This window comes from Pongo pygmaeus, chromosome 4 (genome assembly GCF_028885625.2).
Source record: "Pongo pygmaeus isolate AG05252 chromosome 4, NHGRI_mPonPyg2-v2.0_pri, whole genome shotgun sequence".
In the NCBI taxonomy this organism is placed as follows: Eukaryota; Metazoa; Chordata; class Mammalia; order Primates; family Hominidae; genus Pongo; species Pongo pygmaeus.
In genome coordinates, this window is record NC_072377.2 from 15053093 (window position 1) to 15065838 (window position 12746).

General features: G+C 41.4%; 1 protein-coding gene across 2 annotated transcripts in view; it reads left to right on the plus strand.

The window, feature by feature from the left end:
* Positions 1 to 12746, plus strand: part of OTULIN (OTU deubiquitinase with linear linkage specificity) — a 47210-nt gene that overhangs the window by 8579 nt on the left and 25885 nt on the right. Inside the window, exons 2-4 of one of the 2 annotated variants that reach the window (XM_063664672.1) lie at positions 4981 to 5037; positions 6108 to 6184; positions 11881 to 11975. In XM_063664672.1, coding sequence (XP_063520742.1) covers positions 4981 to 5037; positions 6108 to 6184; positions 11881 to 11975 — 229 coding nt within the window. The remainder of the gene's footprint in view (positions 1 to 4980; positions 5038 to 6107; positions 6185 to 11880; positions 11976 to 12746) is intronic. The other variant, XM_054487326.2, reaches the window with a different exon arrangement.

Consider the following 12746-nt stretch of genomic DNA (forward strand, 5'->3'; position numbering starts at 1 on the left):
TGTAGAGACAGAGTCTCACTATGTGGCCCAGGCTGGTCTCTAACTCTTGGGCTCAAGCAATCCTCTTGCCGCAGCTTCCTGAAGTCCTGGGATTACAGGCGTGAGCCACAGTGCCCAGTGATGAACTACTTTGTATATCTCATTGCAGTTTTTCTTTCCCTCCCTCCCTCCCTTCCTTCCTTTTTTCCATACACCCATCAGCTCATTTGAGAGCTGTGGTTGGCTCACATCTCCTGGACAAGTCCTAAGGATGGCTTGAAACATAACTTAGGGTCACATTTGAAGAACTCTTTTGTCAGACCAGATTAGTTGACCTTCAAGCTCCCTCTGCTGCTCTCCTATGCTCTATCCCCTGCTCACTCCGCCTCCAACATCTGACTCTTGCTGATCTGGTCCTGGGACATGGTTGCTGGCTAGGCCAGAAATGCTTAGGGAATTGAGAAGAGACTACTGCATGGCCCTTCTCTGCCTGTCTGAGGGTGAGACAGGGTTTGAATCTGTGGAGGCATACTGTCGGTGAACCCCTCTGAAGTTGAAAGCAATTTTATGTATGTTTCTGGGCTTAGGTTCTGATGAAATCTGAATTCTCAGAGGGGCTGTGAACAAAAAAAGTGGCACACTGTTGTTCTTGTGGATGTATTTTCTGCCCCACCCCACCCCCAGATGCTGCTACAGTTTGGAGTAGGGATAAAGTCCACTTTCTCCCAAACTCATGAAGAGCCTGCTTTGAGGCCCAGAGCTGGGATGTCTCTAAGAATCAAACCTTATTGAGAGTGGCTGCGTTGACCCCAGATACCTCTGGAAGTCACATGGAGTAGCATGAGCCAGTCATGGAAAGTCCACTTGCAGAAGAGGGGTGGAATTTTGGCCTGGGTGCCGGTACTTTCCTGTATTTGATGTGTTGTTCACCCATCCCTGAACCGCAAAGTGGTGAAGAAAGGCTGGGTTGAGTGGTCTTTGCTTTTCCTGTGCCTGTGTGGGAAGGTGTGTTAGTGTAATATTGGTTGACACTGTCTCACCAACATTGCCTTAGTGTTGCCATTAGTCTCATAGGAGAGGCTAAGTTAAGTATGAACTGCAGGGTTCAAGTCCAGAGAGTTGAATTAAAAAAAGCCATACTTAGTTCTTATAGACAACTAAGGGGAACAACTTTTAAAAGGTTCATAATTGTGAGGGATTAAAATTCTGTCTTGTTAGCTTTGCATATACATTAGAATTGATGTTTTTCTATACGTATTTACTTGAATCAAAAATTGAAAAACTGGCTTCACAGAAATGCCTTCTGCTTCACTAAGCTCTGCTTTTAACTCACAGCTTTTGCTTTTGGGAATAGTATAATTTTGTGTCTGTACAGTAAGCATGTTTAAAATAAGTTTTCAAAAGTTGGTTGGTATGCAGGTCTTTGAACAGAGCAAGTGGTACCAGTTATAATTTAGTATGCAACGTTATATAGCTTACTCAGTTGGATATGTTGCCTTAATATCAAAAATAAAATATTTTATCTCTAGGTTAAGAGAAAATAGGTAAATAGGCCGGGTGCGGTGGCTCACACCTGTAATCCCAGCACTTTGGGAGGCCGAGGCAGGTGGATCACCTTAGGGTCAAGAGTTCAAGACCAGCCTGGCCAGTGTGGTGAAACCCCGTCTCCACTAAAAATACAAAAATTAGCTGGGTGTGGTGGCAGATGCCTGTAATCCCAGTTACTCAGGAGGCTGAGGCAGGAGAATTGCTTGAACCCAGGAGGCGGAGGTTGCAGTGAGCCAAGACTGTGCCGTTGCACTCCAGCCTATGCAATAAGAGCGAAACTCCGTCTCAATAAAAGAAAATAGGTAAATATTGTTTAATAGGAACTTGAAAATATACACTTTAAAATAATGCCATGGTGCAAAACTAAGAATTTTCTAACTAGGAATTGTTAGCATTTGCTTTTAAAATTTAGGCTGAGCACGGTGGCTCACACCTGTAATCCCAGCTCTTTGGGAGATCAAGGCGGGAGGATCTCTTGAGCCCAGGACTTTGAGACCATCCTGGACAACGTAGTGAGACCCTGACTCTATAACAAATTTTAAAAATTAGCCAGATATGGTGGTGCATGCCTGTGGTCTCAGCTACTTGAGTCTGAGGTGGGAAGACTGCTTGAGCCCAGGAGGTCGAAGCTGCAGTGAGCTGTGGTTGCACGGCTGTAGTCTAGTCTGGGCAACAGAGTGAGACCCTTTCTCAAAAAACATATATATAATTTTTTAAATCGGCTTAATTATTTTTAAGTTGTACATATTTATGGGGCACATAGCGATGTTTTGGTACACATAACTATAGTGATCAGGGTAATTAGCATGTCCATCATCTCAAACATTTATCATTTCTTTGTTTTGGGAACACTTAATATCCTTCTAGCTGTTTGAATCTATATAGTAGATTATTAACTGTAGTTATCCTACAATGGTATAGAACACTAGAACTTACTCCTTCTATCCAGCTGTAATTTTATCCTTTACTCATATCCTTTAACAAATTTTAACTGTGGAATTGAGGGTGACTGCCAGAAAATCAAGTCATTTAGACTTTGGCTTAACTTTTCTTTACCACACAACTTTTTGCTCTGGTGATCACCTGAGTCTTTGAGCTTCAGTGGTTTCTTTTGTGTCAGAGTGGATACCTCCCCACTGCCACCCCAACTTGACACACAAAAGGTTGCCAAATCCCTTTTCCTCATTATTTTATTATCTTCCCATCCCATAACAAAAACGTAAACTTAACCTCTATCTGTTTCAGATTCCTGGCCTTTAGTATCATTTCATTTTGTCATTGTTTTCAGCTTTATTATTTTAATACTTAAAAAATTAAAGCAAAAGTTTATCGAGTGAAGTATTTTTAAAATAAAGTTATTATTTTTTGCTCTGTTTCTTCCTCTCTTTCTCTTTGCTTATCTTTCTGTTAGACAGGTAACTATTTCATTCTGCCTGCGAAATGTCCTCCTTCCTGAATATGTTGATTGCGTTTCATTGCTCAAACCTAAAACTTATTCTTCGGGATTATTTTTTAAAATTTAATTAATTAACTAATCAATATTTTTTAGTGACAGGGTCTCACTCTGTTGCCTGGGTGGGAGTGCAGTGGTGTGATCATAGCTCACTGCAGCCTCCAACTCCTAGGCTTAAGTGATCCTCTCTCCTCAGCCTCCTCTGTAGGGGGGATTACAGGTGAGTGCCAGCATGTCCAATTACTTTTTTTTTTTTTTTTTTGTAGAGGTGGAGTCTTGCTTTATGCCCAGGCTGGTATTGAACTCCCGGCTTTAAGCAGGATTATTTTTATTTTAATGGTTGCCTTTAGTAAAGGCTGTATTACATTTTCTGTATGTCCTTGGTGGCCATGAAGTTAGCAGATGTTTGTGCTCAGGAGCTGAGTGAAATTCAGTTGTGGTTAAAGCACTTTGATTATACTCTGGTTCTCTTATTCTTCCATTTCTGCTTTGCTTTTTTCATATATCCTGAATCTCTGCTCTTTATTTCCAGTAATTCCCCGTTCAGCTTCCCTTTGCATTTAGTTCTCCTGTTTGTTCTGCTGTTTGTTTCCTTTCCTTTCCTGTTGGCCTTTGTAGGAATTTGTACTTGTGGGATGGAGAGTTGCTTGTTTAGAGAACCTCCTCTTGGCATTGATGTTGGATTTTGGTTATTTTGTAGATTAAAAAGAAAGAGAACAAAAGTGGAGCCAAATGTGCATGTAGTATAGCCACAGATTTTGCTCGAAGTACAGTTTTCATAGACTTAGACTAAAGAACTGGAAGAGGAACCATCTAGCTTACACGGCCTCTTCCAGTCTTCTCATTTTGAAGATGAGAAAACTCAGGCCGTGGGGAAGTGGCTTGCCCGAAGATATGTGCCTCTGATAATGATACTATGAAAGTGCTTTGCTTAAATGTCTGTTTTACAGGATTGGAATTTGTCCCTTATTTTATAAAGCGCGGAAAGAGGCTGAAAGATGTCGTTAAATTATTGAGAGAAGAACGAACACATCTGGTCACTTTTTATTTTAGGACTTTGATGTATGGTCCCCATGAATCAGGTTTCTGTTTGTTTTTACCTCTGGCATGGGCTCTAAGGATGACATCACACTTTTTACTTGAAATCTCACTGGAAGCAAAAGCACATGGAAAGTACCTTTTTCTGATACTTGTTCCCTCACCCCCACAACGTTAAAATACACACAGTTATACATTTAGAGAGAAAAAAAGAAATAAAAATTGATAATTGGTCAGATTGTTCGTTAATACTTTGCAACAGTGGATATAAAATGAGAATAAGAATAGCTTACTTAATTTTGAGTGCTAATTATTTTCCATGTATCTGTTTCTTAAAAAAGCCCTTTGAGGTGAATACTCTTGCTGCCCTTTTGACAGGTGGTTAAATCTAGATGCCAAGAGGTGTAGTTACTCTAGTCATAGTTATACATACAGCTAATAAGGACCAGAATAAGGACTAGTTAAATAAACCCTGGCAGTCTAATTCCTGGGTCCCCACTCCAATCATTGCACTCTGGAGAGGGTCTACCCACATGGCGTGTATCGTGATGTGTTTGGCAGGGGGCAGGGTCAGGGGTTGTGGGCCGTTCAGGAAGAGGGAACATCTGAGCAAATCACAGATGTACGGGCACACGATAGTGTTGGTCAGGCGTTTGGACTGAAGTGTGAGTAATGCATAGGGAAATAATGGGATACAGGCTAGAGTGGTGGGTGAGGTCCTAATTTTGACATTGGTTCCCTGAGTGTTTGGGAACCATTGAAAGGTTTTAGTGGGGGACATGTGAGACTTCCTTCCTCAGTCTGGCCCTCCCAGTACCCCTTCTTCATCTGTCTCTTGCCATCTGACTCCTTCCTCTTTCCCCCAGCTGTACTGGGCCATGTACCGGGAGCTGGGCTGATGAGGGAATTGGGGGTAGGGGTATCTCAGTCATTCACTGAATTTTTTTTTTTTTTTTTTTTAGCCTGGCACCTCCTCCTTCCTGTGTTCCATTGGCTCTGCAGCCTTGTGTGAGGATGGGGTATGCTCTCATGAGGCAGGAGTATGGGGAATCGGGGGTCTGATCATTGCTTATGTGAAGGTCAGCTAGTCTCCTTGTTTTCTGCTTAGTGTGTTACTCATGTCCCCGAAGGACTTGATGCCTCCAGTTCCTGAGCCTTTCTGGGGTTCTGCCAGGTTTTCTGGCTTGCCTGCCATGGATGCCCATCTACCAGCCTTGGCTTCCCTGTCCTGTGTCATTTACCACTCCATCTGCTTTCCAGCTCTTTGGACTTTCACCTGTCTTCTGGTTTCATGAAAGATAGAATTGGGGTTTCTGTTTCCCTTTATTGTCGTTTTGGGGTGAATCTTGAGGGACAAGGGGGGCATCTTCAAACCAGAAGTCCCATTCTTCATCTTTGTCTAGCATCTAGTGGATTTTTTCCCTTTGTAGTACTTAGTGGGCTCTTGCTAGTTAACTGAAGTACTAGAGACTAGGAAGCTCTGAGTAAGAAGTCGGTAGTAGTGGGCAGTGGGAATCTGTGTAACAGCTGCGTGGGTGGCTGGTTGATTGTGGGGTCAGGAAGCAGGAGGATTTCGAGGTTTTTTAGCTTTGGCGATTTGTAATAACTGATGGTCTCTTCTTGTTTTTAAGGTAGCTATTGTCAGGTTTGCTTGTGACACGTTACAAAGGTCGGCAATGGGGCCTGCATTCCTATATAAATATTTTTATCAGCACTATCTCCATTCTTGGAACTTGACAGAATCAGTTCAGGAGCTTCACTAATAAGATGCATGCTGTGATGTCTAGATATATAGTTGAGGCACTAATAGGCATTACAATTAAAATGCCTTCAGAGCTACCTAGCAAATGAAGTGATGTAACTTGTCTTATTTCAGTAAGAAATTCTGAAGTAGAAGAAAGTGGTGAGATAGAAACGTAAGCATCTTTATTCTTAAGATAGAAGACTCATATTTTATCAGATTATCATCATATAAAGTGAAAAAAGTTAAACCCTTAGTGTATTATGCATTTTATAAGCAGCTGTATAATAGGACGGAAAATGTCAGTGCAACAAGTGTTTGAAAATGTCTGCTTTGGTGTAATTTCAGTGAGGAGGACATGTACCGTGCTGCAGATGAAATAGAAAAGGAGAAAGAATTGCTTATACATGAAAGAGGGGCATCAGGTATGTTTGGAATTGTTTTGTTTATAGAGTTCTTACTGTTTATAGCAGAAAATGCAGTTAAATCCGTATATCCATTTTCATAAAATATCAATAAAATATTCTTATGTATATGGTCTTACCTACATTGATTGTTTTGCTGAAGTATGTTTAGAGAATGTTTCCTGAGGTTTTTAAATTTTAATGCTAGCATTCCCTCTGCATTCTTTACATTCATATCATTTTTCACACCTATGAGGATTGTTTTGTTTAATCTCTTGACACCGTCCTCTCTTGGTTCTTGATTTCCTTATATTCTTAGAGGGAGAGTTCAGATTCGAAGTGCATTTTTCATTTCAAATGGAAAGACTTAACTGAGAAACTGGCTGTGCACATCTTTGCATGCAGATGGCCATATGAATGTGATTAAGTAATAAGAAAGACAGTGATGGGATCAGTAGCACAGAGTCTCATCGTTTTGTGATTTCATGTCTGTGTTTTTCTTGTCTTGCCTGATCTTACCCCAACCAGGACCCATTGCTGCTGGAGTAAGGTGTTACTCCTGGACCCCTCCGCTGGTCCGTGGAGACTTGGCTGGCAAGGTTGCATGTGATGTACATCCTTAGTTCCCTGACTGACCTCATGCAGGAGCTGCATAGGGATACTCTGATTTTGGGATACCCCGTGAATAATCACAAGTGGCATTTTCTCTTTCATTACCTGTGTAATGTATAAGGAGACTTCAACAAGGTTGTGGAAAAGTGGAATTGAAAGATAGAAGGCTGGGTGTGGAGGATCATGCCTGTAATCCCAGCACTTGGGGAGGCCGAGGCGGGCGGATTGCTTGAGTCCAGGAGTTTGAGACCAGCCTGGGCAAACAAGGAGACCTTGTGTCTACAAAAAATACGAAAATTAATCGGGCATGGTGGTGTACGTTTGTGGTGCCAGCTACTCAGGAGGCGGAGGTGGGAGGATCGCTTGAGCCTGGGAGTTTGAGGATGTAGTGAGCCGTGATCGCATTACTGCACTCCAACCTGGGTAACAGTGAGACCTTGTCTCAAAAAAAAAAAAAAAAAAAAAAAAAAGAAAAATAAAAATGTAAACCTTATTTCTTAGCATAAGCTCCATCAGTTTCAAGCCACTTTTAAATGATGGTACCAGCCATTTGTTGGACTCATCCCTAAAGAACTGACAGGCCTGGGAATTTAACAATGTGAATGCAGCAGTCTTTTTTGCATTATAAGCTGAAGAAAAATGTGTGTCCTTTAAAGGCTTCTTAAGATTAAGAAACAAAGTCAGAAGGAGCCAGATCAGGACTTGTAAGGTGGATGCCTAATGATTTCTCATTGAAATTCTTGCCGTTGTTTGAGAGGAAGGAGCAGGAGCATTGTTGTGACGCAGAAGGACTCTTGGTGAAGCTTTCTCTGGCATTTTTCTGTTAAAGCTTTTGCTTTCTCAAAACACTCTCAGATATTAATTGTCCTTTGGCCCTTCAGAAAGTCAACAAGCAAAATGCCTTCAACATCCCAAAAAAAACTGTTGCCCTGAACTTTGCTCTTGACCAGACTGCTTTTGTTTTGACTGGACCCCTTCCCCTTCTTGGTGGCCATGGCTTGGAATGTGCTTTGTCTTCAGGATCATACTGGTGAAGCCATGTTTCATCTCCTGTTAGAATTCTTCGAAGAAATGCTTTGGGGTCTTGATCCCAGTTGTTAAAAATTTCCCTTGAAAGCTTTGCTTCGTCAGCAGCTGATCTGGATGTGGTTTTGGCACCCACGGAGTAGAAAGTTTGCTCAACTGTAATTTTTTGGTCAGAATTGTGTAAGGTGAACCAGTTGAGATGTCTATGATGTTGGCTATTGTTTCTGCTGTTAATTGTCGGTCCCCTTCAATTAGGGCACAAACAAGTTTAATATTTTCCTCCTGAATTGGTGTGAATAGTCTGACGCTGCAGGTTTCATCCTCAACATCATCATGTCCCTTCTGAAAATGAGTTATCCATTTGTAAGCTGCTGATTCTTTGGGGGCACTGTCCCTATAAACTGTTTATAAATCATAAGTGATTTCACCATTCTTTCACCTATGCTTTACCATAAATTTGATGTTTTTTCTTGCTTTAATTTTAGCAGAACTCATGTTGCTCTAATAGGGGCTCTTTTCAAGCTGATGTCTTATCCTTCTTAGTGCCTTAGACTAGATCCTGTTCATACATGTTATAACAAGTTAGTATGAGTTTATTATGGTGCAAAAAAAAAAATTGAAATCCATCCATAGCTTTTTCATAAAACTCATTTTCCATGAACCTTAGAAGACCCTTGTCTGTGCTCTTTTGTTTTGAGAACTGGCTTCTGTTTTTGGTGAACAAAAGCATTGTCATGTGTGATTAGGAACAAATGATACACAGTGTGGTTTTTATAATACTTTTTGAGCCTTCCCCAAGCAATTGGTGAACTCTTCACTGTGGTAGCCACAGGAGATATTCTTTGTAGTGATGTGTTGCCGGGCCGCACTGTTCCAGTCTTCCGTGAAACTTCAAGAATGCTCAGTCTCTACTCTGTGGTTGTTCAAAATTTCGTGTAGGGTGCAGTGTCCTCATTAGTCAGATTCCTAAGAAGAAAGTGCATATTCAGCTGGTGTTTGTTACCGCTGACAGTCCTTCACCCTGTAGGCTCTCTGTTGTGATTCTCTTCTGTCTGGCATTGTACCCCACACAGGCAATCAAGCTTTATGGTGGGTCTTGTAACTCCTAGCTTTAGTCTGAGAGTGAAATGGATCCCTTTACACTTCTCACATCATCTCAGACCTTCTGGGTTCATTGTCCTTCCTGAAATAACATTTGTTACCCTCTCAGAGCCCAGGCTGAGGCAAAAAGTTTTCTTATCCTCTCTGTTAGTGAAAATATTTTTTTCCACCTTGCCTGAGAGTCAGCAAACTATGGTTTCCAGGCCAAATCTGACTTGCCACCTGGTTTTATAGATAAAGATTTTTTGAAACATATTAGTTTACATATTGTCTGTGGTGGCTTTCGTGCATGGTAAAGTTGAGTAGCTGTGACAGAAACCTCATGGCTCTCCAAGCCTTAACTTATTTCCTGTCTGGCCCATTACAGACAAAGATTGAGATTCCCGTCCTATTCCACCCTGTTTGAGAGTCCCTGCTTTCTGGAGGGGTTTCAGTTTTAACTTCACACCTTCTGAGGGTCTGATTCTTGTCTTTGTCACCCATGTGGTGATTAAAGATGAAGCCTCTTGGTTATTTCAACTTGTGGCTTACCACTCTGGTTTTCAACTTCCCTATTTTTCTATTTTTTATTTTTTTGCCATTAGAAATGTCCTTTTTTGAAAACAGCAGCATCTATGTAGTTTGCAACTAAAGAAAGTTGCTTTTGAACTCTGTAAGCTGCTCGAGGTCAGGTACTGCCTTGTCCTGCATCTCCAGCTCCTAGCCTGGTACCTGGCATGTAGTAGCCATTGGAGTCCTCCTCAGAGGACCACAGCAGAATGGGAATTCAGGTACCCATTTTCCCAATCCTTACTACCCTACGTAGGCCTCTAATTCAGCCCTTGACTGTGGCCTGTGGCGTGATCTCTTGGCCTGTGTGAGGCTTGTGCATCCTCCGCTTAGTCATGGGGTGCTGGGTTTGCCCCACCCTCTCCAGGAGGCCAAGTCTTGTCTTGGTGTGCACAGGAATGAGGACTGCATGGAGGAGAGCAGGAAGGTAGATTTCCTTCCCAGGAGGCCCTTTCTGAGCTGGACATGTGCTTTCTGTTCAGGCTCATAACCCTACCTGGAGGAAAAATGTGGACCAATAAGTGTCCTGACTCTGGACATTTGCATTTCTTCCCTTTTGGGTAGGGGAATGGAAAGACAGCTACATGAGAATGCTTCCGTCCACTAAATAGACACGCAAAAAAATATTTCTCGAATGAAAAAAAATGAAGGTTCTTTAAGGATTGGCTGTGCAGCATTGGTCTTTGTGGTCCCTCTATATTATACCTCAGGAGTCTGCTTCACTTTTAAGTGAATCCTGATGTATGCCACAGATAAATATGTCTATGTTATCTGTGTATGTATTATTTTCCCTTTTATGTAAAAAGTTACTTTTCTTTATAAAAGAATTCACAATGAGATTATTAAAAATCAGCAGTTCTTAAGAGTTTACTTAAAAAAATTTTTTTTTAAATTTTCCTAAACTGCAAGGAGGATTTAGGGCGTCGTTTGTGCTCCTAATCATCCTGTCACCCATCACACCCTGGTTTATAAGTGCTTGTTGTCTTTTCTTCTCCAGCAGTCCATAAGCCCCTTGAGGATAGAATCCTGTCTTCATCACCTTTTATCCCCAGTTCCTAGCTCAATATTTGGTACATTTTAGACAGTCAGTAAATATTTGTTGAATTTAGTTTAAAACATTTTTATTTTATGTACAACTTGCTCAGGAGTAAATATGTTGTAAGGTACTTCTGTATTCTAAAATCATTGCTAGCATCTACGTCTTCAGTAATTTAAAAAGGAAGTCAAGATGTGTGGGAGAATTTACCTCTTTTTCTTCCTAAAACACACACGCAAATATGTGCATGTACGTGTATATGCACATACCACAAAATCAAACCCCAAACCATATATATTAAACTAGGGAAAATATAAAGGCCATTTTTTTTTCACTATAACATTTGTCTGATGGTGAGTTGTATTTTTAATTTTGGGGGATGTGTTGTTAGAGTAGGTGAGGTCCGTGGATTAACAAACATGGAGAGTTCTGTTAGTTTCTGGTTTATTATGGACTACTTTTAGCTTTTTGGGATCAGGGTAGGACATAAATACATTAAGATAATTAAATGTAATTTTTATTATAGTAGATGTTATTTCTTTGTATAATGGTTATAAACTGATTACTCATTGTTAGAAGTGTTTTCTCATAGTTCAGACTGTCGCATCTGTAATTTGATTAGAAAAGTATTCATGAGCACCTGTGTGTCAGTGCAGCTCCAGATGCTGAGGACACAACACAACTGAGAAACAAAACAAAGTCCCTGCCCTCAAGGAGCTCATGTTTTACTGTGTTTTTGTATGGGTGTGTGTGGGGGGTGGTGGATGAGTGGTACAGAAAAATATTTCAGGTGTTGATGAGTGCTAAGAAGAAAAACCAAATGGTATAAGAGGAATAGAGAGCAAAAGTGTGCATGATACGATGATACAAGCTGCCAGTTGACCCTGGAGCAGAGGCCTGCGTGGAGGGAGGGAGCAGCTCTACAGGTGCGGGGAAGAGCAAGCCAGGTGTGTTGGAGAGTATTGGGAGGCTGTAGCTGGGGCTGGAGCCCAGTCAATGTGGGGAATGGTAGGAGCAGAGACCAGAGAGGCAGAGAGGGGGGACTATATGAGGAATAAGGCCATGAGGCAGGAGCCCCTGGAGCTCTCTGAGCCCAGGAGTGATTGATACCATCTGATTCACGTTTAGATGGATCATCCTGGCTAGCTATCATGTGGAGAATGGTCTGGAGAGTGTGGTGGCAAGGGACACCCATTGGGAGACCCCCGTGATTATCTAGGGGTGAGGTGATGGTGGTCTGGACCAGCGGGTAGGCAGTGGTTGAATTCTGGATTTTTTGACCTGAAGAAAGAAAATGAAGAGTGAAGGGTAACCCCCAACTGAAGCAGTATTCTGATTATGCTTTGATTTATTATTTGCTTTTTTTTTTTTTTTTTTTTTAATTCTTTAACAGAACCGAGATTAAGCGTAGCTCCTGAAATGGATATCATGGACTACTGCAAAAAAGAATGGAGGGGAAATACACAGAAAGCAACGTGTATGAAAAAGGTATGACACAGAGGTGCACATATTTCAGGTCTTTCAAATAGTCTGTCATAAGTTGTTTAATATGTCATTTGATATTTTTAGACATTAGTTAAAATGACTGCTATAGACGTTATTATTGGTGTTCTAATTTTAGAGATAAGGAAATAGACTCCAAAGATAAGGGTTTTGTTTTAAGTCACAGTATTAATATAGAATCAGCATCAGTTATTCAGTGACGCAGGTTCTTTGAAAAACACATAAATGACTCTGCTGTTCAGAGTTGGGCCAGCTGTTGGTTGTCCTCTTGGGGCCATTTGGGAATGTCCTTTTTGGTCTGGTGTTATAAAATAAAAGCCTCAGGCCAATTCCACCCTCCTGCTTTCCACAGCACGTTGGGTTTGCTTACACACCCTCTGGTCCTGGGGCCTAGAACCTTCATGGACTCCCTACACAGGGGAATCAGGAACTGCTCCCTTCAAGATAGTCTCCAAGGCTGTGGGATGACATTGGAGATTCATATGATGTGGTCCTGCTGTGGCTGTTTGGGCCAGTTCATTACTCAGCTCAGACACCATGGCCTACATACACCACATAGCTGATCAAGCAGGAGACCCTGTGGGCTCTACCCTCAGATGTATACCAAATCCAGTATTATCAGTAGGGTGAACCATGTGAATTGCTCAAAAACAGTCAAATAACAGATTTAACTTAAGACTTCCATGACCTCTTGAAACCTCTGGGTTTATCTTTTGCTCATTTTTCTCTTGGGATTATTTACATTATGAATTTGAA